The sequence below is a fragment of the Sardina pilchardus genome, chromosome 7 (genome assembly GCF_963854185.1).
Source record: "Sardina pilchardus chromosome 7, fSarPil1.1, whole genome shotgun sequence".
NCBI classification, from domain to species: Eukaryota; Metazoa; Chordata; class Actinopteri; order Clupeiformes; family Clupeidae; genus Sardina; species Sardina pilchardus.
The window spans coordinates 11,303,023-11,305,452 of NC_085000.1; the positions used below are offsets into that span (position 1 = coordinate 11,303,023).

Consider the following 2,430-nt stretch of genomic DNA (forward strand, 5'->3'; position numbering starts at 1 on the left):
CATTCCCCAATTAGATCCAGTCACATTTACTCCGGAATTTCCACGACATTCCTGCTTCAGTGATTACATTCACATGTTGGTATCCATGACATCCATGACATTCCTGTGCCTCACAGGATTGTACTTTCTGTCTTTACTTTTTGTCTTTGCTGACTTTTGCCTTGCATTATATTGCCTTGATGTAGCTCTTAAACAACTGCAGTATATGAAGCACAGGTGGCACATTGGCTCTTCTCGTTAAGCTTTGGGTTAACACCGACGCTGTCAGATGTTCAATGTTCTGTCTGCTTGCTTTGTCTCAGTAGATTTGGCTGTAGGTAGTGGTATACAGTACCTGCTCTCCTTAGCATGTCACTGAGGTGATAAAGATGCAATGTGTGTGTGTGTGTGTGTGTGTGTGTGTGTGTGTGTGTGTGCGTACGTGCGTGTGTTTTAAAGTTCTATAAGACAAACATTGTAGGTCTTCAGTCCAAGGCTGTTCAACAGCTTTTAATGATGCTGTCACACCCAATCACGTGTGTGTGTGTGTGTGTGTGTGTGTGTGTGTATGTATGTGTTTGTGTGTCTAGGTCTAGTCTGTGCTAAAGAAGTCTATGACTGCACGTGTTCCCTGCAGTGTTCTTCCTGTCCCTGCTGCTCCAAACAAGTGCTGAAAGGTAGCAACTGCTATTCATCAGCAGGAGCCATCCACACCCTGTGTGTGTGTGTGTGTGTGTGTGTGTGTGTGTGTGTGTGTGTGTGTGTGTGTGTGTGTGTGTGTGTGTGTGTGTGTGTGTGTGTGTGTTGTGTGTGTGTGTGTGTGTGTGTGTGTGTGTGTGTGTGTGTGTGTGAATGTCATGTGCGGTGTGTGTGTCGGACTGCATGTCTGTCACGGTCTCTGCCTCGGCCTCAAACATTGCCTCTGCGTCCCCGTTGTGGTGGTGGTGGTAATCGCCGCTCCCACCTCTCCCACCGCTGCTGCCGCTGCTGCCGCTGCTGCGCTAGTCAGTAGACGCTGTCCTTGGTGGTGGTGGAGGTGTGTGTGGTGGTGGAGTCGTCGGGCAGGGATCCGCGGCGCGCCGGCCTCCAGCGGCAGTGAAGCAGGGCCTGCATGTCCCGCGACACGCTGCTGGAGAAGGCCGTGTAGATCCAGGGGTTGGTGCACGAGTTCAGGCTGGCCAGCAACATCAGGATGGTGAACGCCACACCTGGGAGAGTGAAGAGCAGTGCAGAGGGGGGTGAGAGCCTGAGACGGAGGCCCAAGTAGGGGTGGCTAGGGTCAGAGGTGGACATCCCGGTTCCAGAAAGTAAAAGTCCCGCCTTATATTCTTTCCACCTCTGCACACAGGTGGTATCACTAATTATCTGATCTACCTGGCTGCTAATTAGGATGAGGTGCTTTACTAAATGCTTAGGTCAAATACTTGGCAGGACTTTTACTTTCTGAACCCAGGATGTTCATCTCTAGGGTAGTGGGATGCAGGCTCAGTAGGGGTGGGTTCTCTAGTTGTGTGCTGTGAACCTTCCTGATACAAGCTTCTGAGCAATGCTAATGTTGTGGGTATGATACTCTTGTTGATGAATGTTAATACATATTCAGCATGTGCCATTAATGTATGTCACAATGGATTGAAAAACCCCATCGGATTCTGAATGAATAAAAAGAAAAGGATGGTGACTGTGGTTTCTAGCTATGGCCTTTGAGTACTCATCTCTCCTATTATATATATCTTAAGTCCCTGAATGAATCCCCAGTGAAGTAGGGCAATCAGGACGGAGCATCTTTAAAGTGGAATTAAAATGGACAGAGACCAGAGCTGGTCAGAGTGAGACGCGGGCAGCATGCTGACCAAGGAAGAGGAAGGGCTCGGACTTGGCAAGTTTATATCCCCTTAGATAAAATACCCTGCAGCGCAGCGCAGCCCACAACAGAACAAAATCAATGAGTGTCGAACAAGCAGAAGACCTTGAAGAGGGGAGGGAGGGGAGGGGGTTGTCCCCATTAAGAGAAAAGCTGGTGTTCTGTGGGGAAAGGGAACAGAGCAAAAAGGAGCGATAGAATAGAAATAGAATGGTGAGAGTATGAGTAAGAGAGGAAGAAAAGAGCTCCATCATGGACGACCCGACTGGTGTTAGGGCAGCAGGGGACAAGACACAGAAGAGGACGTCACAGTTGAGCTGAGAACACATGAGAGAATTTGTGTGAATGTGCACGACAGGTCACACAGGCTCATTGAATTAGAAAATATGATGTCAAATGAAAGTGTTTGCGCAATTACAGTTAGCAGCCTCTTTCTCTAACACACTTGGGACAAGGTGACATGCAGGGGCCAAAGAAGATCCACAGAGAAGCCTAAAGTCGATTGGATCTGCCAGATCTGGGCCACATCTGGACCACATCTGGGCCAGACCAACTCCAGGATTAGCTGCTATGTGGGGGTGTTCTGTTGA

At 48.9% G+C, this 2,430-nt stretch overlaps 1 protein-coding gene across 1 annotated transcript in view; it reads right to left on the minus strand.

Annotated features, from left to right (window-relative positions):
- Positions 1-939: 939 nt before the first annotated feature.
- Positions 940-2,430, minus strand: part of avpr2ab (arginine vasopressin receptor 2a, duplicate b) — a 21,079-nt gene continuing 19,588 nt past the window's right edge. Inside the window, exon 7 of the mRNA XM_062542159.1 lies at positions 940-1,187. Coding sequence (XP_062398143.1) covers positions 985-1,187 — 203 coding nt within the window. The 3' untranslated portion in view covers positions 940-984. The remainder of the gene's footprint in view (positions 1,188-2,430) is intronic.